Here is an 18947-nt window from a genome sequence, read left to right as displayed (position 1 = left end):
CCAGTCCAGGATGGTTCTTTCCTCTGATGTGGATGTCCCTCCTCCCAATGGCCGTTACGGTGCGAAGGAGAAAGAACTCGCCTTGAAACTCTTCATTGAGTTGCTCTCGTAAGTGTCATCATCTTCCTCCCTTTTACGCAAAAGCTAAGGCATCTGACCGTGCAGTTATCAATTGGCATCCCCAGTACGATGGTGATTATTTCGTCCACCTTCGCAGTACACCTGCTAAGACATATAGGATTGAAACGCAGCAGCATCTCTTCACCGGCGAAAGATGCATTCAGAGATTTGTCGAAATTGGGCCCCGGGGCATCCTCTCAACCATGGCGAAAAAATCTGCCTCGGCGTACGCCAACTTGGACCCTTCGTCTAAATGGTCAAATATGAAGTTCCTTTCCTATCACGCCGATTATTCGAAGATTTTATACCATTATCCGGAGGCGCAATCTGACGAACCAGCCCCCTTGCAAGCTGTGGAGGAGCCAAGCCGACCTCCTCCTTCCCCGGCGCTTGAGAAGCAATCTCTGCCACAAACTAAACCATCAATCCCGAGTTCAGTTCCTAGCGTAGACCTTACACTTACGGCGAGTCATGTTGTTCTCGCAATGACAGCCCAGAAGCTTCGGCGCCCCTTCGACCAGACTCCAGTTGAGAAGACGATACGAGATCTATCTGGAGGTAAGGAGCCATTTCTTCTTGTGTCTCTTCAGTTTTTAATTTCTTAGGCAAGTCGACTCTTCAGAATGAGTTAACCGGCGACCTGATGACTGAGTTTGGCCGACTGCCCGATGGCGTCGAAGACCAGTCTTTGTCGGCTCTGGGAGAAGCTCTCCAGGGAGACTTTTGTGGCACACCGGGGAAAGCAATGTCACTACTTATTTCACGGTTCATATCGAGCAAAATGCCCGCTGGGTTTAATCACAGTGCAATTCAGGATTACCTCAACTCTCGCTGGGGCCTCACCCAGGCTCACGCCGGTATACCTCTGTGCTTCGCAACGACTATGGAGCCCGCCAGTCGGCTGGGCAATATTAGCGAGGCACATTCTTATTTAGATGGCCTGGTGCAAAGATACGCTGTCTTCCAAGGTGTTTCGTTACTACCATCGAATCCGAATAGCAACCATCAAGGCGCTCCCGATCCAGTTGTGGTAGATGTAGCCGGCCTCGATGAATTCAACCAAAACCACAGGGAAGTGTATCAGCTGCAACTCAATGCCTTATCAAAATTCCTCGGAGTTGACACGTTCGATGCCGAGAAACGTCTTGAAGAGTCGAAAACTCGCATATCAGACCTTGAAGGAACCGTGCGCTTGCTAAATGTGGAGCTCGATGAGCAATTCATCCAAGGTATAAAGCCAATTTTCAATCTGAAGCAAGTCCGTGAATATGATTCTTGGTGGAATTGGTCCCGAGAGGAACTGATGCGCTTATTGAACGAAATCTCCATGAGCCCTTCCAGTGCTTGTGACCCTGGCATGGAAAGTCGGATGCAGAGGATGCTCAATAGATGGGAGCCAAGCTGCGCCGATATTGTTTCAGCATACCTTGAGAAATTACACGCTCGCAACGCCCCTTCAATGGGCAAGATACGGCCCATCTTCGAAGAAATAATCTCCCTCGGTGCGCAGACTCTATCCACTGACCCTCTCTTTGTCCATACTCTTCCCGCTCTGGAACCGCGAACAACGATCACAGACGCGGGCCTGCTAGATTACGAAGAGATTACTCGGAATATCGACTACTATCCGGACGCTATTCGTCAAGGGTCAGGATATATTGAGCACCGCACCAAAAGTCCGTTTGTTCATATCAAGACACGCCCAAACGGAGGAGACTGGCAGTATGACCCCAAGGCCACCAGTCTATACCATGCAATGTTGGGCGTAGGAGCGACAACTGGGCTTACCTATGCTCATAAGGCAGTACTAATAACTGGGGCTGGACCAAGCTCAATTGCAGCCGATATAATCCGAGGCCTCCTCAGTGGAGGAGCTCGCGTTATTGTCACAACGAGCAGACCCACATCAGAGAGTGCAGAATTCTACCAGCGGATGTATCGCCAATATGGTGCGAGAGGGGCATCCTTAACACTCCTTCCCGCGAACCAGGCCAGCAAACAGGACTGCGAGAGGCTAGTGCAATACATCTACAGCCGAGACTCACCTACAAATGGCGACTTGGACTACGTTATCCCGTTTGCAGCCATCCCGCAGGCCGGAGAGCCAGAAGCATTGGGCGGCCGGCAGGAATTGGCCCTCAGGGCCATGCTTGTCAATCTTTTACGACTTGTTGGCTTCGTGCGGCGCGAAAAAGAACGATTACGGATTGATACCAGGCCAACGATGATTGTGCTGCCCATGTCGTGCAACGAGGGGACGTTTGGCGGGGACGGTTTATATTCGGAGTCGAAAATTGGGTTGAAAGCGCTCTTCAATCGGTTTTACTCGGAGAGTTGGTCCAAGTATTTGACTATATGTGGCTCGGTGATCGGGTGGACCAGAGGCACGGCAATAATGCGATCTTCGAATGCAGTGGCAGAAGAGGTGGAAAAGTTAGGGTTCATGACCTTCACACAGGCGGAAATGGCATTCAATATTTTGGCATTGATGACGCCAGCGCTCAATGCGCTTGCAGAAAACGCACCTATATACGCGGATCTAACAGGCGGGCTCGGGTCGATGTGGGATATCAAGAAGCACATCGCCGCAGCTCGCAAACGGATATCCGACAAGCGCCGACTACAAGTAGCGATAGCGGAAGAGAACTCTCGCCAGAAAGCCTTAGTTCACGGTGCTCGGCCTTCAGCTACGAGCGAACATATGAGCATCAAGACCCGACGAGCACGGCTAGGCATGCCGTTTCCGGAACTCCATGACCTGGATACGAGCTACCCGGACCTTGAGGGAATGATTGACCTTTCACGCGTCGCCGTGGTGGTAGGCTATTCGGAATTAGGTCCGTGGGGCAACGCTCGTACAAGATGGGAGATCGAACATAAAGGCGATTTCAGTATGGAAGGCTATATTGAGATGGCGTGGATGATGGGCCTGATAAAGCATGTGGATGGCCAGCTTAAGGGAGAGCCGTATGTGGGATGGATAGACGCAGAGACTGAGGCCCCCATTGAGGATGATGAAGTGCCCAAGACGTATCGCACGCATATCATGGCCCATGCTGGGCTGCGCCTGATCAAGCCTACCAAACGGGAAAGCTATGACCCATCACGAAAGGAGTTCCTGCACGAGGTAGCTGTGGAAGAGGATTTGCCTCCATTTGAAGCTTCAAAATCCACCGCTGAGGCCTTCAAACTGCGGCACGGAGACTGTATCACATTGCAGCCCATTGCAGACTCAGACAATTATCGCGTCCACGTCAATAAAGGCGCTGTGCTTATGATCCCAAAAACCGTTCCGTTCTACCAAGTAGTGGCAGGACAAATTCCCGATGGATGGGATCCTGCTCGGTACGGAATTCCAGAGGATATAGTGCAGCAAGTGGACGTGACCACACTATACGCGCTCTGCTGCGTCTCGGAAGCATTCCTATCCGCAGGAATCGAAGACCCTTACGAAATATACCAGCACATCCATGTTTCCGAGATGGCCAATTGCCTGGGCTCTGGCGGTGGCCCGATGAAGGTCATCCAGAACATGTATCGCGATCGGTATCTGGACCGCCAACTGAGGGGCGACATCATCCTCGAACATTTTCTGAATACCATGGGAGCGTGGGTGAATATGCTTCTCTTGTCAGCCACTGGCCCGCTTAAAACGCCGGTAGGGGCGTGCGCTACAGCCCTGGAGTCTCTAGACATCGGACGCGAAGCGATATCCACAGGGAAGTGCAAGGTGGCCATCGTGGGTGGCTGCGATGACTACGGAGAGGAGCTGGCATACGAGTTCGCAAGCATCAAAGCAACCGCCAACAGTACGGAAGAGATTTCCAAGGGAAGGAAACCCGCTGAAATATCCCGGCCCACAGCCAGTTCTAGAAGTGGCTTTGCTGAATCTGCAGGATGCGGCGTTCAAATTCTTATGAGCGCGGAGCTTGCCATCGAGATGGGACTGCCCATCTACGGGATTGTGGCGCATTCGCAGATGGCCAGTGATCAAATTGGCCGCTCTATTCCGGCACCGGGAAAGGGAATTTTGACGGCAGCTCGTGAAACCAGGCACGCTCAAAGCTCGCCGTGGCTCGACCTGCGTTTGAGACGCGAAGCTTTTGATCAGGAGGTCGCAGATCTCTACAAGCGTCAGCGCCAATCAACCCAGATGTCAGACACAGATTTTGCGGATGCACGTGTAGGCAATGCCTTGAAAGTAAGACTCCGCGACGCCCAGTGCCGTTGGGGCAATGACATCCGTCAAGTCGAACCTTCGGTATCCCCGATTCGAGCGAGCCTCGCCACTTGGGGACTCACCATTGACGATATCACAGTCGCCTCAATGCATGGAACATCGACAAAGGCAAACGAGGTCAACGAGGGAGAGGTCATCAACACACAGATGGAGCACCTGGGTCGACGGAAAGGAAATCCACTCCTCTCGGTCTGCCAGAAGTCATTGACTGGTCACCCCAAAGCTGCAGCCGGCGCCTGGCAGTTGAATGGCTGCCTCCAGATGTTTCAAGAAGGCATTGTTCCCGGAAATCGGAACGCAGACAACATCGACAAGCATTTGCGAAAGTTTGAGCACATAGTGTACCCCATGGATTCACTCCAAGTGTCCGAAGTCAAAGCAACTCTCCTCACATCGTTTGGTTTCGGTCAAAAGGGGGCCATCAATATCATGGTCTCGCCCAGATATCTTTTTGCCTCTGTCTCTGCCACCGTATATCAAAGCTATCGCACGCGAGTGACCAAGAGGCAGAGACTGGCAACTCCAACGTTTGTTTCTCGACTGATGAATAACAGTCTCGTGCAGGTCAAAAGCCGGCCGCCATGGAACGACGCAGAGGCAATGCAAGATTTCCTTCTCGATCCTACCAGCCGTATTGTGGACGGTCAGATAGCGCACACCCCGGAAGAAGCACCCATGGCGCCTGACCCAGCCACTGGAGACACCCCGCGTATTCCCCCAACGATCATCGCAACCGTACACGCCATGCTTGAGACATTGAATCACTCTCCCTCTCCCACGGCCTCCGTTGGCGTCGATGTCGAAAACATTGCCAACATCAGAGTCGACAATACTGCCTTCATCGAGCGCAACTTCACCCCCGCAGAACGCGAACACTGTTACACGGCAGCTGATCCCCGTGCGTCGTTCACCGGGCGCTGGAGCGCGAAGGAAGCGGTCTTTAAGAGTCTCCAAACCCCGTCGGCTGGCGCCGGAGCTGCGATGAACGAGATCGAAATTCTTAGCGTCAAGGGTGTTCCCAAGGTAAATGTAGGTTTATGTGTCCTTTGTTCCTCTTCACATGAGACCGCTAACAGGTCACTGCAGCTCCACGGCCATGCGCAAGCGGCTGCGGTTTCGAGCGGGATCGTCAACATCGAGGTCACGATCAGCCATTGCAACAGCACGGCCATTGCGGTGGCCCTTGCGACCAGGAAACAGCCGTCCTCCGCATGATCTGATGTAGCGGTCTGTTGTGATCGGCAGCAAGCCCTTGGTCAGCGGCACAAGAGACACGCAGCCAAAGAGGTTCGTCAGGACAAGACCAGTAACGAAGTGCGGGTCACGAATCGACTCCATTCGCGCAGCCAGCCTCAGACCCGCATCGACATGCCCCGGAAGGTTATTCGCGTTGCTCGCGTCGCACTAGGGAACACTAAAGCGCATGCCGGCCCAACAGAACGAGGCGATGCACATGGACCCCAAACAATCGGATTCTTCGATTCCAGTCTCCGCGAGATGCGAGTCAGATCACCGACATGGCATGAAGCCAAGTCAAAGACTTTGTTGTTCAATCAGGCGTGCTGGCTCCAGCAGTGCCCCTGCCTTGTCGGAGGAACCCCCAACTCCAGGCGACCAGCTGAGCGCAGGGCACTTCCTGCCCTTGTCATTATGGCCAATCAGATCCGGTGCACTATCCCAGCCGGTTGGATCGCATGTCCAGCGGTCCTCTCAGCGTGGAGAGGGAAAGCATGTCATCTTCAAGCGGTGAGGCCAGACTGCGCTGGAAGAACAAACAAGACGAGTCGAAAAAGCAATTTATTACTAAATCCTGGAAAGAAAATAAAACCCGCATTGTTGCCAACTCAATAATCGTGGGTTTGCTGTTGCTCAGCCTGCAAGCTTAGTTCCGCGAGGATGCCTGCGCCGCCGTTTATATATCTTGGGATAGATCACATTGCACGAATCCATTGCTCGCCCCTCCTCTCCAGTAATTCTTAACTAAGGTTGTAACTTGTGATGTCTCCGATAACGATGGACTGTCTCCCCCTCCAGCTTGCCCCCTTCGCCCTCCCCAAAGACGCGACAACGCCAGACCTCCCCCCGCAAGACAGCCATACAATGGGCCTGAACATCCCCGACGACTTCAACGACGACGACACCCTCGCGCGAATCCACTCGAAACTGGAACACCTCGCGCACCTCTACGCCTCGGGAAAGCCGCTCTTCCCGCGCCGTGTCCTCGCAGACCTCGACTCTCAAATCGACCAGGGCAACGAGGAAGTCCACATCACCGACCTCGACGACGTGCGCCACACATACAGCCTGAAGGCGCCGGCCTGGTGCGCCGACTTTGCGTGAGTCGCCTGGACTGGACCCTTTAGTCACAATCGATTCAATTCTAACTTCACCCTAATTCTAATCCCCAGTAGAACAACCTACCGCATCGGCTACAGCAGCATCCAAAACCTCACCTGCATCCACCCGTCCTTCCCGGAGATCTCCCTGCGCGACAGCAGCCCCATCTCCATCTGCTACACCTCCAGCGCCGACTTCCCCAAGTGCCCCCTGGAAGAAGTCCAGCGCGCCTTCCACCGCTCCCTCCGCATCTGGGAGGACAGCGAGACCTGCGCGACGCTGCGCGCGCATCTCGCGCAGATGAAGTTCTCCCGGCCCATTCGCAAGATCATCGCCTTTGGTCTGGGGACCTTGACCGCGCTCGAGGACGAGTATCATGCTGCGCGCTCGCATGCGCAGCACGCCGCCGTGCGGACGATGGCCGACGCCTTGATGAAACGGCAGCATCAGCGACAGCGTCACCACCACCACCAACCCCCGGGGGACCTCAGGGCGGACTCTATAAAATGCTACGCGCAAGACCCCGCATACACAGACATCGACACGGACATCCTCCGCAGCATCGGGATCACACCCCTCGACGACCCAAAGGGGTTCCTGGGCATCGACGCGGACACGCTCGTCTTCAGCGTCAGCCCCAACGTCCCCGTCAAGCAGGTCGTCGCGGACGTGTGCTGGCCCGCGGCGATGATCTGGAACACCGTCACGCCTGAGGAGCGCGAGGAGGAGAAGCGGTGGGAGAAGCAGGTGCGGAATGGGGAGGAGTTTTGGGTTGTGTATGTCCTCGTCCTCGTCCTAGCCCTCGTTCTCTTTTACCACCCCCCAACATGGTTTCGTTGGTATTGTTGGCTAACAGGTTCAAAGACCATTTACGACGGATCCGGATTCGCAGCGGGTGCGGCGGATGGTGCAGGCGTATAGCAGTGTGGCGCTGCGGGACTCGAACGAGTATTTTGGAGATTTGACGATTTACGTGCGGTAGGCTGTTAGCACTGTCTTGTCTATTCTATGTCCGCTTTTATCTTGTGGAGGGCCTTTTGTACACTGTCTACTGTCTGGGTGGTGGTTGTGTTATTGCCTTCTAGACTATGGTGATGGGTTGTTGGTCTCATTGTCCGAGCCGTTGGGAACTGGGGCTTCGGATTCCTGTAATGATTAGATGGATCGAAGGTCTTCGTTCATTCCGTCAACCGGGCAAGCCAGCTACAGTCAACTGTTCTTTGTTTGAAGCGACAGATCGCTCTGTTTACGTGTTGCGAAGAGGTATGCATCTACGGTACAGGGTCAGTTAGTATACATCCGCCTCTCGTCTTGTCACCATCGATCCGACGCCGCAACGCAGCGATATCGTCCGGCCCTGCGCGACAGCACCCTCCGATGATGATTCCCTCCCAGTCCCCCTCGGCCTGACGCTGTACGACGTCCCAAAGGCTTTCATCCCACGGCCGTCGCACAGCCGTTCCGCCCGCAACCCATGTCTTCGCGACAGGGTCGTACTTCTCCCCCTTTGTGCCATCCGGATACAACACCAGCCAGGGCCGCCCAGAGGACGCGTCCCACTCATCGACAAAGCGCCCGTCCTCGCACAACCGACGTATCTCGTCCCGCATGATATCGACAATCCGCGCGACGCGGTCAACCCGCGTACAATTCACCCCTAGCCCCCATGGCCTGGGCATTCCAGATCCAGATCCAGAACTGTCACCCGCAACCGCCGCACGAACCCACCGTCTCACGTCGTCCTCAGGCACATCGTCCTCCTCCTCCCCCGGGAAAACACCACAAACCCACCAGGCTTTTCTTCCCGGACTGCGTCCACGCCCAACGACGTCAAAGACTGCCCCTCGCACTGCACGCACCTCGTCTGCCCTCCGCAGCGTCTCAAACGCAACGTACTCCACCCCGTCCCACGACCCGGCATCCCCAGCAAACACCCGCAGTCGCTCCGCGTGCCACCGTCTCAGCGCATCCTCCCGGTCCATCTCAGCCGGGTACAGGCCCGAATACTCCGCAGAAACGGGGGACAGCGTTGCACCGTAGGGGCCTAGTGACAGGGCGACGCGACACGGTCTGGCCCCTGGCGTTTGCATTTGCGTCTGTGCCTGTGGCTGCGTTTGCGTTTGCGTTTGCGCCTCTGCGATGGTCACGACAGCCGGACTCGTCCTCGTACGCGGAATCACACCCCTCACCAGGGGAATCGCAGAGCGCATGTACCGCAGCGCATCCTGCTTGCCATCTGCAGCCTCTGTGCGCGCGAAACCCTCCACGCTGGCCTGGTATGTCGCTGTGAGGAGGATGTCGGCGCCGGCGACGTAGAAAGCGCGGTGGGCGGCGGCGAGGGTGGCGGGGGAGGAGAAGAGGAGGTGCGAGGACCACAGCGGGGTTTCGGGGGTGAAGGTTATGTTGAAGGGGGGTGATTCGAGGGTTGTGCCGAGGCCGCCGTCGAGGAGGAGGATTTGCATGGTTTTTTGGGTGTGGATTTTGAGGGTGAAGGGGGTGAGGTGGGATGGGTGGTTGTGGTGCAGGTTGGAATGGACTGCTTGGGTTTGGCTGCTTATCGATAACAGCCTGAGGTGGGGGAGAGCATCACCGCAGTGAAGATGTCTTCATCTCTCAGCTACTGTGTACTCAAGAGGTCTTTCCTGTAAAGACTGAGTGTACCTTCGACAGTGTATGTCATCATCGCAGCACCCGCACCGAGCAATAGCTCCTCCCACCTGACGATCCTTGCTTGCTTCTTCCACAAATCACTTGCATCCCACCATCAAGTACCGATCAACAGAAGCCAACGTACTTACCCTCGACAATCAGCAAGAATACTTCACCAATCTCCACAAAGCACAGTTTACATCGATGTCGACGTCGACCAAACCATCTTCTTCGTCGAGAGCTCGCCACGTAGATCCCTTCGATCGAATTCAATATCTCCCGCCGGGAGGTAAGACCGCACATCGTTCCGGGACGCGTCACATCCGCATCCACATCCGCAGGACTTCAATCCCGGCTTATAATCGGGCACGAAGGCAGTCAGTCAGACGGACGGACGGACGGACGGGAGCAGCCGCGGCGAAAGTCCGCCTGCGCTGGACCTGGGCTGAGGCTGGGCGGCTCGCGCCTTGCCGCGCACCCCCGTGCTTCTCCGCTACCAGTATGGAGGCGGCATTACAGTCGATGTGAGCCGTGTTTGCTGGAGGGCACCCTGGAGGGCACTATGAGAAGCAAGATAACCTTCACCAAATATCTCAATCGCCCAGACGGTTTCTGAAACTGGGTGGACGCCACCCTCGCGGACGACGGGACCTTCATTTTAGGACTCTTGACTGTCTACGAGTGAAACCACACCCACTAGTTTCGTCCTCGAATACATCTGAATGCTCAGTGTTGGTAGCTTCTCGCACGTCTTGGACCTCATGTTTCCCAGACGCCACATTAAATAAGCACAGAACGCCTCAACGCCTGACGAGGAACCAAATATGCGCGCAGCACTCTACAGCTGGTTCACCGTAAGCGTATCATCCCCCAGAATTGCCACCTTCGTCAACACCTTCTCCTCCTGCTTCAACTCGATAATCGTCGCCCCGTCCAACCCGGCCGTTTCCCCGTTGCTCGCCTCTGCCTCACACCCCGTAAAGGTGACGCGTCCAAAATCTGCCAGCGCAACAACCGAACCCCCCGACTGGAAATCCTCGACAATCCACTCCGCGTTCTGCCCAGCAAGCGTCGCTTCAGGCTTCGGTGCCCTGACCGTCTGCGTCGCCGTCTGTCCGGTGCTCTTATTCTCGATCACCGCAATCCCCTCGCTCGGCGAAGACGACTCCACTCGGGCCACGATCACGTCGCCCGTCTTCACAGCCAGGTCAAAGTCATACGCGAAGTCAGGGAACCACTCAAACCACGCGTCACTATGGACCTGCCCATTCTCGACATAAAAGTCCACCCCTGTCTGCAGAATCGCAGCCGAGTATGTATCCCCGTCTATCCCGACCCACGCGGAGCCAGCCTGCATGGCATTGCTCCCCGGCGCCGCGGTGGGCTCCGGCACTGTGAAAGTCGCGCTAACAGCCGTGTACGGGCCCCCGGCGAGTGGTTTCTCGCGGGCCGCACCAGACCAGTTGTTGCTGTAGGCTATGGCGGCTGTTTCGGCCGTTCGGAATCCGCTTTGGCTGCCCGGGTGACCGCCGGGTGCGGGGATATTTGGGCGAGACTGGCGGTTTAGCGAGCGTGCCTGGATGCGGGAGGTGAGGTTTGATGGGTGGGAGACGGCGGTACCCAGCAGGGTGGATGTCGCGAAGAGGGTGAGGTTGAGCTTCATTTTGCTTGCGTTTGGTTGGCATTAACCGTAGAGATCGGAAGGAAGGGAAGATAAGAGGTCCGTCGAAGACTAGCAGTCGTTGTCGCTCCCTGTCTTATAAACGCAGCACCTCTCTCAGATGACGATTGCATGCGGAAGACAATCTTGGATCTGATAGGGTTACCGAAAGGGGGTGCCAGGTAGGTACGCGTGTCGATCTACTTGAATCCGTCCACGCCCTGGACATGACCGCAAGAACTCTCGAGTGACTGGTCGACATGGCGCAGGCTGCTCTAACCCTACCTGCTGCTATGACTACTTTCCTCTCCCGCCCACGGGAGAACTGACACGCCTGACTGGCAGAGTGAGTAAAGATCACCAGCCAGGAATGTAGCTTCCAAGAGCTTACAAGCCCTAATTGCTCAGGCCTCGGTTTCGCGTCATCTGTGCGGGATGTGAACCCTTCTGGTTCTAAGCACCGTCAGCCACAGGACAAAGCTGCCTCAGGAAGGCTCTGCTGAAGCGAGCGAGCACACTCTAGCCGGAGCGTCGCCTAAAGAAGCCGAAAGAGCCAGTATTCCCCGCGCATGGTCCGAGGTTGGTACAGCAAGCATGCTGGACCGAAGACCTTATAACCCCCTTCCAGCACATCCAGCACACCCAGGCGGCGTTTAACCATTACAGAGGAGAACAATCTCTTACATTCCCCCGGGAAATTGAAGTCCCCGCGAGGACGAATGACCACATCATCTTCCGTCTGGTTTCATTACCGGTATGCGGGCATGGCTGGTTGGAATGGAGGATACATTTCCCGACGGGGCTACCATTCCTGCGGCCGCCCTCCTTCGAGAGACGACCTACTTTGCCGAACGCAGGATAGAAATCGTCCCTCTTTCTTCATCACGGTAATCACGCGGGGTGTGTGCCCGTGATTCTCATCTTGAACTGCTCGCGCCTCTTCCTGTTCTGTAGAAGGCTACATACTGTAGTACAACAAGGTAGGGCTCGGCTTACACCGTAAATTAAATATCTTTGGCTAGTAAATACTAAGCGCAATGTCAGTTCAACTTCCTCAACTTATCCTGCATGAACGGTCCCTCCATTCGACCACCAGCCGTCCGCTCACACTACCTGATATAACTTGACTGCCTGCCTGTCTACTGCAACATGCATGAACTCCCTGCAATCTACTACAGTAACCCTAACTCACCTCCACACCAGCAGTCCACATAATTCCCCGGCCTCCTCCTCAACACTCCAAACCCCGACCTGGCCATATTCTCCGCGCATATAACCCTAATCTGAGTCGCCATTACGACATCCCTCCCCGCTTTCATAGCACACACACCCCTCCCCACGTAACCTTCAGATCACCGCAAATAACCCCCTCAACCTAGCCAACCAACCCACCACCAATCTCCCCACGCTAATGCTAATCCGTGAGAGATTCAACCCCCCCGCGGAGCATGAACTCGGGACATCCAGGCCGCAAGAAGCGGTGACGGAGCCAAGAAGTATTCCTTGATCTCTGATCACTCACAAACATACATACATACATACATACATAGTATCTTGATTCGTGAGATAGGGAGGACGAGCCGAGTCGGGTCGAGTCGAGGGCTGGGCAGAAGAACTTCGGTTCCGTTCAGTTCAGTCCAGTCCAGTCCAGGGCGAAGGAGAAAGAGTGGAGGAAGGCGGAAGAGGGCAAGCGGGTTTGAGCTGCGTCCACGCACAGCCTGGTTCTGCGGGACCCGTTTTTGTGCCATTGCCCACGCCTTTGGATATGTTGGCTTTATATCTCGGAGGGGCGAATTGTGGATATCATATGGGATATAGTCTGTGGTTTGCTGGGCAACATATGACGAGTTCCGTCCGCTCGGTCATGCGGCCAAAGATGCGGAAGAGGAAATCTACTGGGGAGATTGAAATGTAAAAACCGAAGGAGATATCTCTAGCTACTGGTGGTGGAAAGGGTAGCGGGTTTCTTAAGTCCTAGTATGCATCTCCGACTGTTTCCCAAGACAACGTGGTTTACCAGAATCATCTGTCCGAGTCACGGAATATTATTATCTTACTCAGTATATAAGGCTGTTCCAGGTCTTCAATGGACGTGTGCCATTTCAGCATTTGGCAAGCCGCATGCTGCAAGACACAAATCTAGTACATCGCTGGTCGGAGAATCTCCACTTCATTTCAGCACTTCTTCGGCACAACCACAGTCATAGAAAGGCTGGATTGCAATTTGACATCCGTGCTAGTAATTCGCAAATGTAGGCACTCGGCGAAGAGAAAGGGGGCATGGCGGAATATTATTAAGAATAGATAGATCTGTATATGTACTATGAGAAGGGGGCATCGTGACGGGTATATTTATTATCAAAGGGGCGCTAATCGTGAGACGTCGAATTTATAGCTCGCTGTGCTTCACGGGCTTCTGCGGGCTGAAGTTGCCACGCTTCAGCTCCTGCCATGCAAGGTCGAATCGCGCACCCAGCGCCCAGGCAATGCCAACCTATGAAGGTTAGTATCTCACGATCAAACCAATAGCCGGGAACGTACCATGATAGCGGTGATAAAAAAGGCAAACACTCCCATCAGAGCCATCATGACGAAAACGTCCTTGCGTGTTTCAGCATCCTGCCGGGCCTTCGCCGCCTCCTCCTCTGTCTGCGCGCCCTCAATACGGCGCTTAGCATCTTCCGCCTTCTGAGACGGGAAAATCGTCTCGATGAATTTCTCAACCTAAGGAAGTTAGAATCTGAAGTGAACTCGGAGATTGGTGCTCACCTTTCCGCAAACGATGCTAATTTTGAGGAAGTTTGGATCCTTGGGAGTGTTCTTTTTGTGAATTTTCCGAATATAGCGACGGAAAACGTCGCAGAGAATCCGGAGATTCTGAGTAGATTCCATCATCAGTTGGCAGGCATCACCCTTCGTGATCTTAATGTTCCTCTCAAACATGGCGGGGTTGCGGAAGCAAAGCTCGAGAGTAGCAATTGCCATAGCCTGGGGAATGGCGCAGAAATTGAAGACACTCTGCTCGCGGAGACCGGCAAGGTAGAAGAGACAGTCCTCGACATGTTCCAGTGCATTTAGGATCATCTCAGAATTGCAGTTCAGAGCAGCCTCACGATACTCTGGCTTGAAGAGATCGTCAAAGTTATCAACGTGCTTTGACCAGATAGCCTTTGGCCAAAATCGTCGGTTGTCATCATTATCCTCGCGGACATCACGGATAATGTTGGTCTTCTGGAGGAAGAGGCCCATGGACTTGTGGAGGCGTGGACGCTTCAGCAGCGCAGGATTGCCAAACTCTGCTTCGACAAAGAGACGAGTGCAGCCTTCACCGACCAAGCCCGCAACATAGTAGCAGTACAGATCATACTCGTCGACGCTCTTCACGCTTGCGTCCTCAAGGGCGGCTTTGCGGACGTAATCGGCCATGCCATTACCCATCTTATCGGTGATATCCTTGATAATAGCCTGATAGGCAGGCTTCAGGATCTTGAATTCCGTAACGACATTGTGAAACTGAACCAGCAGCTCACGATCCTTCTCCTCAGGGCGATTCCCATCAAAGGTCCAACCATCTTGGTCAAGAATATCTTTGAAGTTGCGCAGCAAAGGCTCCTTCGTTTCAAGAGGGATTGAGGTATCATCCTCAATCGTATCGAGTCCCCGGAGTACCAGGTAGAACACGGTCGTGGGCAGAAGTAGCTCTGGATGCAACTCTTTGATCACAGCGCTGAAACTCCGGCTCGTCAAGTCGAGGAACTTGAAGCACGCCTTCTGTGTTTCGGTTTCATCCGTCTCGTTGCGCTCGTGAACAGGATTATGCCAGACCTTCCTAATCAGTGAAAACAGTTCTTGTTAGCTTTTGGCTCAGAATACGACCAAGCAATTAAAACGGTGCAACGAACCATTGAATGATTGACCTCAGCTCGGCCGGACGAATCGAGTAGTAGAGAATGTTTCCAACGAGACCCATGTTGTGCGAAGAAAGATAGTTTACACGTGGTGGTCAGGAAATGGGGTTGGGCGAGGACGCAGGGAAAGAAGTCAAGGAGGTTGAAGTCCGCAAAACCCGAGTCGCGGAGGTTTGGAAGAAATCAAGGGGAAAGGAAACTTAACAGCAACTTGGCGTACTAGTACACGCTAGGAAAGTAATGTACAAAGGCACAGTGGCCGATTGGCAGAGCAACAAGACCAGGGCAGCAAGCGAAAGGATGGCAGGCAAGACGGTTCAAAGGTACAGCGGAGGGCAAGGAGGAAGATGGATCAAGACGGGGCGGAGAGCAAGGCCGAGAGAAGGAAGGGGAGATAAGGCCAAATATGAAGAAGACGAGGAGAGAGGTCTTATTGGGGGGGGATTGAGGAGGAGTTGAGGTTCGTGGTGAACGGAGGGCGAAGAAATTGACCTGGGAAATTTAGCCCCAAATTAGTGACTTTTGGAGGCGCGGGATGTCTCGGCGTCCGGAACACCCCAATACCACAAGCTCAACCATCTGCCGCCAGGAAATCAACGCTAAATCCGCCCCGTCATGAAATTTATGACAATACGTGACGCTAGAGAGCACCGCCTCGTCTCCTCGACTCCCCGCCATGACGAAAGCTCCGTCTGAAGCTTCATCAGGCAGAAAAAAAAAAAAAATAAACACAGTCGCGCAAACAAGCGTCTGACCTTCTCAGACAGCGGCTGAAATCTCGTTTACATCGCAGTACCATTTCGCAGAGGTCTCCTTTGACTGTGAACCTCGAAGCACCTCTCCGGTTCCAAGAACAACCAGAATCTCAAGGAGCGGGCTTGCCGCACATCAACCTTGAACATGGTTGTTGATACCACTTACTACGACGCCCTGGGAGTGCCTCCCACAGCCACGGAACTCGAAATCAAAAAGGCTTACCGAAAACTTGCTATCGTTACCCATCCCGGTATGATTTGTCGAACCTTTCTGGGTTTCCCCTGTCTGACCGTTGATAGATAAGAACCCGAACGATGAGACCGCGCATGAGCGATTCCAGGCGGTAAGTCAGCCCCTCAGCAACGTTTTTCACCTGCAATATACCACCGGCATAGCTCGACTAACTGTTATTGCCGCATAGATTGGAGAAGCGTATCAAGTTCTCAGTAATGCCGATCTCCGCAAGCGTTATGATACCTACGGCAAGGACGAGGCGGTCCCAGACCATGGCTTCGGTACGTTTCCGTGGAATACCGCCAGCAAGGCACAAGCTAACATAGACTCAGAGGATCCAAACGAGTTCTTCGGCATGATCTTCGGTGGCGATGCTTTCCACGACCTCATCGGCGAGATATCCCTTCTCCAGGACCTTACCACCCGAATGGAGATTACAACCGAGGAGGCAGAGGAGGATCTCGCCGCATCCACGGAAGAGAAACTGAATATCAACGAGAAGGACGGAAAACCAGCAGGAGGGAGCAGAGGGCCTACAGTCTCGCCTTCACCTTCAGCCTCGGGCACTAGCACCCCTCGCCGTCAATTCGGCCAACAGGCTCTTACGGATAAGTCCGACGAGGAAATACGTTTGCAGGCGGCCGGAGTATCACAAGAGGAACGTGAGTTGCGAAAGAAGGAAAAGAAGAAGGGCGGTTTAACTCGCGAACAGGCCGAGAAACTTGAGGCTTTCGAGCGCGAACGAATCAAGGCGCGCGAGGAGCGGGTGGAAATGCTAGCGACAAAGCTGATTGACAAGATCAGCGTGTGGACCGAGACCGACAAGGGTACGGACGTGACTGGCGCCTTCGAGGAGAAGATTCGTCTGGAGGTGGAGAACCTCAAGATCCAGTCCTTTGGTATTGAGATTCTTCACGCTATCGGCGCAACGTATGTTTCGAAGGCAACTTCTTTTCTCAAATCTCAAAAGTTCCTCGGTATCTCCGGGTTTTTCTCCAGGTTGAAGGACAAGGGAACTATCGCCAAGGAAGCTTGGACCACCATCTCTACCGTCCTTGACGCACAAATGACGATGGAGGAAATGGCCAAGCTGGAAGAGAAGGGAGGTGAGAACTGGACCGACGAAATGAGGGCAGAATACTCCGTGAAGGTGACAGGAAAGCTCCTCGCAGCCGCCTGGCGTGGCAGCAAGCTTGAAATCCAAAGCGTTCTGCGGGACGTATGTGATAAGGTTCTCGGTGACAAACGGATTAAGTTGGAGAAGCGTATTGAGCGGGCTCACGCTATGATCATCGCCGGCAACATTTACTCAAAGGTATGCTGTCTTCTTGTAGTTTTTGCGCATCGTACATATATACTAACGGCGTATCAGGCCGAGCGCGACCCTGACGAGGAAGGGGACTACATGGCGTTCGAGCAACTCATGACAGACGCCATGGCGAAGAAGGGCAAGGACGAGAAGAAAAAGAAGAAGCATAGCCACCACCCGCCCGAGGCTTCCACCAGCGCAAAAGCCGCGTCGTGAAGCTTTCCCTCAACAGACACTCCCGCGAATTTTCCTTCCGCTCCTTACCCTTCTCTTCAAGATATTCCATACCCGACTGTTGGATATAATATGACTCAGTGTATTTCCGTAGCGAATCCTTCTTTTTTCACAGATGCACGCGCATCATTCACTGGGTAGTCCCCCCAATTAGAGTGCCTCAATATAAGATCCGAAACTATATTGACTGAGTCACATTCCGTCTCTAGTGCCTCAGTAGATCCGTCACTTGGAAGCCAGTTCCGTGTTCTATGACGACACAACGGACATCCTAGCCACGTGTGCCAAAGGAAGGCCTACCCAGGATCGCCATTGGCCCGGAATCACGCAGCCCTAACTCTCCATGTAACACAATCCAGGCCCGTCCAACCGGGATATAGGAGCTCCAGTCGAGTATTGGCGCGGGCCTCTCTTCTTTGAGTTCAGGAACTTGAAGTCGACACAGGGCCAGGCACAGGAACAGAAGAGCTATCATTCTCATCCAGCCTATTATTGAAGCCGTCAGGGAATCAGGTCCGTCACTCGAGTAGTCACAGGCGTAAGTATAAGCTCAGGGCCTAAAGGGCGGCATGAAGCCTCCGATCTCACTCCTGTTCTTCTCCTTCTACCTATCTCCAAGTCAAGTTCTTGTTCTCGATCCAGACAGCTTCGAGCTTCTGTTCAAGCTCTCGATCATTTTACGGTCTTTTGTTCAATCATCTTAGCATATACCAGCCATCTATTCACGCCCTCACTACTAACCACCCCACCAAAGCCTAGACCATCGAAGACAAGAAGACCTACAGACCCCATCCCATCAACATGTCTTCTGTCTCCGTCCGCTTGAGGCCCACCCGCACCCTCTCGGACTCTGCAGTCCCATCCACTACCAGTGCCACCCCGATTGCTTCCCACTACACTCAAGCCCAGAGACAGCTGTGCTCTACGCCCGTAGTATGTCTCCCGCCCTACCCTTCACACTTATCATCATCATCATCATCATCACCCACAAACAAAGACAAGTCCACAGCCAGCAACACCACCAGCACCACCAAAAGCACCGAGTGGATCAAGCAAGAAAACGCCAAACCCACCACCGCGTACCGCACGCTCGAGCATCTACCCGAGCACCGAGCCGCGCCGGGAGAAGAAGGCTGGATCCTACTCCCATCTTCCGACGACGCGCGTGAATCCGGCTCCATTTCTTCCCCTAGCCCGGTCCGCAGGTCGGGGGTACAGCCGATCCTCAGGCACTGGGAGAGGGAGTCGACCGGTCCTGGCTCGGCGTCTGAGTTGGACACCCAGATAAACGGGGGTATAAAAGATAGACTTGCCATGGGCATGCCTGTCTTCGAGGAGGATGATACCGGTAACGACGGGGATGTCGATTCTGATTCTGAATCAGACATTGAAAGTGCGAGCGACGCTGAGGACGACACTGAGAGCGATACCGATACCGACATCTACACTGAGGGCAACACTGAGGGCGACACTGAGGGCGACACTGAGGGCGACACTGAG

General features: G+C 54.1%; 7 protein-coding genes across 7 annotated transcripts; 3 read left to right on the top strand and 4 right to left on the bottom strand.

Moving 5' to 3' along the window:
* Window positions 1–10: 10 nt before the first annotated feature.
* BJX67DRAFT_383835 (3-oxoacyl-synthase) lies at window positions 11–5575 on the top strand (the record flags this gene model as incomplete). The annotated part of the gene is made up of 4 exons (XM_071033536.1): window positions 11–108; window positions 239–678; window positions 726–5389; window positions 5447–5575. The coding sequence occupies 4 exons, from the start codon at window positions 11–13 to the stop codon at window positions 5573–5575; spliced, it is 5331 nt and encodes a 1776-aa protein (XP_070883342.1).
* Window positions 5576–6460: 885 nt separating this feature from the next.
* BJX67DRAFT_373913 (SRR1 family protein) lies at window positions 6461–7679 on the top strand (the record flags this gene model as incomplete). Its single annotated transcript, XM_071031465.1, has 3 exons — window positions 6461–6696; window positions 6772–7473; window positions 7562–7679. 3 exons carry the CDS (start codon window positions 6461–6463, stop codon window positions 7677–7679), a joined length of 1056 nt encoding a protein of 351 aa, XP_070883341.1.
* A 114-nt stretch (window positions 7680–7793) lies between these two features.
* Window positions 7794–9205, bottom strand: BJX67DRAFT_223767 (Homocysteine S-methyltransferase). Its single transcript, XM_071025789.1, has one exon. It carries the CDS (start codon window positions 9157–9159, stop codon window positions 7969–7971), a length of 1191 nt encoding a protein of 396 aa, XP_070883340.1. The 5' UTR covers window positions 9160–9205; the 3' UTR covers window positions 7794–7968.
* Window positions 9206–10029: 824 nt separating this feature from the next.
* BJX67DRAFT_223764 (A4/G1 family peptidase) lies at window positions 10030–11358 on the bottom strand. Its single transcript, XM_071025788.1, has one exon. The coding sequence runs from the start codon at window positions 11007–11009 to the stop codon at window positions 10185–10187; it is 825 nt and encodes a 274-aa protein (XP_070883339.1). The 5' UTR covers window positions 11010–11358; the 3' UTR covers window positions 10030–10184.
* Window positions 11359–12937: 1579 nt separating this feature from the next.
* On the bottom strand, window positions 12938–15384 carry erg9 (bifunctional farnesyl-diphosphate farnesyltransferase/squalene synthase). Its single transcript, XM_071029873.1, has 4 exons — window positions 14909–15384; window positions 13776–14835; window positions 13548–13730; window positions 12938–13500 (listed from the first exon to the last, which is right to left on the bottom strand). The coding sequence occupies exons 1-4, from the start codon at window positions 14974–14976 to the stop codon at window positions 13396–13398; spliced, it is 1416 nt and encodes a 471-aa protein (XP_070883338.1). The 5' UTR covers window positions 14977–15384; the 3' UTR covers window positions 12938–13395.
* Window positions 15385–15594: 210 nt separating this feature from the next.
* Window positions 15595–17429, top strand: BJX67DRAFT_390019 (DnaJ domain protein; the record flags this gene model as incomplete). Its single annotated transcript, XM_071034579.1, has 5 exons — window positions 15595–15920; window positions 15970–16013; window positions 16092–16185; window positions 16237–17219; window positions 17277–17429. Exons 1-5 carry the CDS (start codon window positions 15815–15817, stop codon window positions 17427–17429), a joined length of 1380 nt encoding a protein of 459 aa, XP_070883337.1. The 5' UTR covers window positions 15595–15814.
* Window positions 17430–18143: 714 nt separating this feature from the next.
* On the bottom strand, window positions 18144–18651 carry BJX67DRAFT_361461 (uncharacterized protein). Its single transcript, XM_071029872.1, has one exon. The coding sequence runs from the start codon at window positions 18626–18628 to the stop codon at window positions 18395–18397; it is 234 nt and encodes a 77-aa protein (XP_070883336.1). The 5' UTR covers window positions 18629–18651; the 3' UTR covers window positions 18144–18394.
* Window positions 18652–18947: the final 296 nt, after the last annotated feature.

This window comes from Aspergillus lucknowensis (genome assembly GCF_044049455.1).
Source record: "Aspergillus lucknowensis strain CBS 449.75 chromosome Unknown BJX67scaffold_41, whole genome shotgun sequence".
NCBI classification, from domain to species: domain Eukaryota; kingdom Fungi; phylum Ascomycota; class Eurotiomycetes; order Eurotiales; family Aspergillaceae; genus Aspergillus; species Aspergillus lucknowensis.
This window is presented reverse-complemented; position numbering and strand designations above follow the sequence as displayed.

What these genes read in the sequence shown, in the direction of transcription:
- BJX67DRAFT_223764 (XM_071025788.1), bottom strand. Translation starts at nt 11,009, where the DNA reads ATGAAGCTCAACCTCACCCTCTTCGCGACATCCACCCTGCTGGGTACC.
- erg9 (XM_071029873.1), bottom strand. Translation starts at nt 14,976, where the DNA reads ATGGGTCTCGTTGGAAACATTCTCTACTACTCGATTCGTCCGGCCGAG. An exon ending in CTGAGGTCAATCATTCAATG is followed by an intron (nt 14,836 to 14,908) that starts GTTCGTTGCACC and finishes TTCACTGATTAG; the next exon opens with GAAGGTCTGGCATAATCCTG. An exon ending in TTTTTATCACCGCTATCATG is followed by an intron (nt 13,501 to 13,547) that starts GTACGTTCCCGG and finishes TAACCTTCATAG; the next exon opens with GTTGGCATTGCCTGGGCGCT.
- BJX67DRAFT_223767 (XM_071025789.1), bottom strand. Translation starts at nt 9,159, where the DNA reads ATGCAAATCCTCCTCCTCGACGGCGGCCTCGGCACAACCCTCGAATCA.
- BJX67DRAFT_361461 (XM_071029872.1), bottom strand. Translation starts at nt 18,628, where the DNA reads ATGGAGCCGGATTCACGCGCGTCGTCGGAAGATGGGAGTAGGATCCAG.